Here is a 2,142-nt window from a genome sequence, read left to right as displayed (position 1 = left end):
GAACAGAGACCACAAATCCTTTCATTTTAATCTTGGCAGTGAAATGTACAAAGGCCCGTCAAAGTGCTTGCGGTGTTAAGATTTCCCTGGATCCTAATGATGGTGGAGCCAGCCATGCAGGCTCCTGCATGCAGGGAGCTTTCAAACACGAGAAACAGGGTTCAGGATGTAGACACCCAACAACTGTTAGAGAAGGCTCAGTTAGACTTTACTGGGAGAAGGAAGTGGTCCAGCAAAACGTGATTTGCAAACTGCAGAGCCCGATGGTGACATAGGGGACGACCCCGAAGAGAAGCGTGAAGTGACGAATACGGTGGTTCAGCTGTGCAGGGGTCATGGCTATCCGGAGCCTCGCACAGGAAGCAGGCAGCGCCGGATCTAAGAAGGTACTCTACTTAACCACACACTCACCGGGGGCTTGTTGACCACCTGGCACTTCGGGTTGCTTAGCCTGGAAATGCAGGCTACATGGGTGCACATTGCAAGAAACCAACAGATGCCCCATGACCCACCTTGGCCCGTCTGTGCCTCGGGTACCCTCTCCCGAATGACCCGGCAGGCATCATACACGGCCGTGGACGGTTCGAACTGCATGGTCTTCACCACGTTGCAGTGGCGGACACAGATCTTTAAGGATAGGGCCACCATCTTTCTGGACGAGTTGAAGGCTCTCACTTAAGAGGTCCTGGAAAACATGAAGAGACAAATCCTGTTATCCACGATACTGGTCCTGAGGACAATAATGCTGGGCTCTGAAGTCACTGTAAAAATGGAGAGAGAAGAAAATAGTAATGCAAGAGAATGCTTTCAGATGAAAACCATTTAAGAAATAGGTTTTGAATATTTAAACGGAAAATAGCAGCATGCTGTCCAAGGGGAGGCAAGCAGAACCCTTTGGGAAGCAAGAGTGTTACAGGTTCATCAAACCCCCTGCTCAATGGCTCTCCACCCCCACTTGGAGTTTTCCTAAAAGGGCCACTGAAAATTGCAATCCCCAGGGAGTAAAGTTGTGCTCTGTGGGGACTGCAATGGCTGATTTGTTTGGAAGTAGATCGCCAGACCTTTCTTCCAAGGTGCCCCTCGGTGAACTTGAGTCCTAAGCTCTCAGTTAACTAACTGCTTGCCCTACCCAGGAATTCTCAAGAGGGATTCTGACTTATTTTCTCAGGAGGCCAGGGCAGAATTGCCCCAGAGGGTTTCCAGGGCGGAGACTCTTTATGGAAGCAGACTGCCTCATCTTCCTCCTATGGAGCAGCTAGTAGGTTTGAACTGTTGTCCTTTTGGTTAGCAATACAACCCTTAACCCATGATACCACCAGTGCTCCTGGAAGGGAGTCCTAGGAAGTGAAACTGCCCAGGTTTGGACCGTCAAGGTGAGAGACAGAGAGCCTTGGGTGCCCACAGCTATTTTCTGAAGCTCCTTCTGCCAAGAGCCACAGTTTCCTTAGGGCTCCCTCTCCAGAAACTCTCGGGGGCAGCAAGAATCATGAATGCCCTCTCAAGTGCCCTCATAGCAAAAGAGCCCACCCCATACCACCACCCTTGGTTCCTAGCCCGGCTCCAGCACTAACAGGCTATAAATTTGAGAAAGTCCTGTTGACCACCCCGGCCTTCAATTACCTCACAAATAAAGTAGCTACGTGGCTTCAACCCTGTACAGTTTGATAAAGAGACGAATCCAGGGCGGCGATACTAGGGCCACGCACTGTCCTCTTGAATGAGGCCAGAGGCCAACTTCACGGGCAGCTTCAAGCAGGTTCAGGGACTCAAGGTGAAGACACATCAATTCTATTTGCATTTGGTTCCGAGAGACAATGAGGATATTTGCATTTCTTCCTGTTAGTTCAATTGTTGTAGGAAATACCCAGGTTTAGGCTGGATCGGAACTATTTTATAAATGTTTTATTTTAATTTTTTTAAGATTTCATTTTTTAATCATTTTACTGGGGGCTCGTACAATTCCTATCGTAATCCATACATCCATTCATTGTGGCAAGCACAATTGTTGCCATCATCATTCTCAAAAACATTTGCTTTCTACTTGAGCCCTTGGTATCAGCGCCTCATTGTTCCCCTCCCTCCCCTCCACCTCCCTCGTGAACCCTTGATAATTTATAAATTATTATTATTTTGTCATATCTT

General features: G+C 48.2%; 1 protein-coding gene across 1 annotated transcript in view; it reads right to left on the bottom strand.

Annotated features, from left to right (window-relative positions):
• Positions 1 to 2,142, bottom strand: part of TLN2 (talin 2) — a 351,431-nt gene that overhangs the window by 180,087 nt on the left and 169,202 nt on the right. The window contains exon 2 of the mRNA XM_045294950.1: positions 513 to 685. Within this exon, the coding sequence (XP_045150885.1) occupies positions 513 to 648 (136 nt within the window). The 5' untranslated portion in view covers positions 649 to 685. The remainder of the gene's footprint in view (positions 1 to 512; positions 686 to 2,142) is intronic.

The sequence above is a fragment of the Echinops telfairi genome, unplaced genomic scaffold (genome assembly GCF_000313985.2).
Source record: "Echinops telfairi isolate 266 unplaced genomic scaffold, ASM31398v2 ScPeMD7_4048;HRSCAF=4782, whole genome shotgun sequence".
Lineage (NCBI taxonomy): Eukaryota > Metazoa > Chordata > Mammalia > Afrosoricida > Tenrecidae > Echinops > Echinops telfairi.
This window is presented reverse-complemented; position numbering and strand designations above follow the sequence as displayed.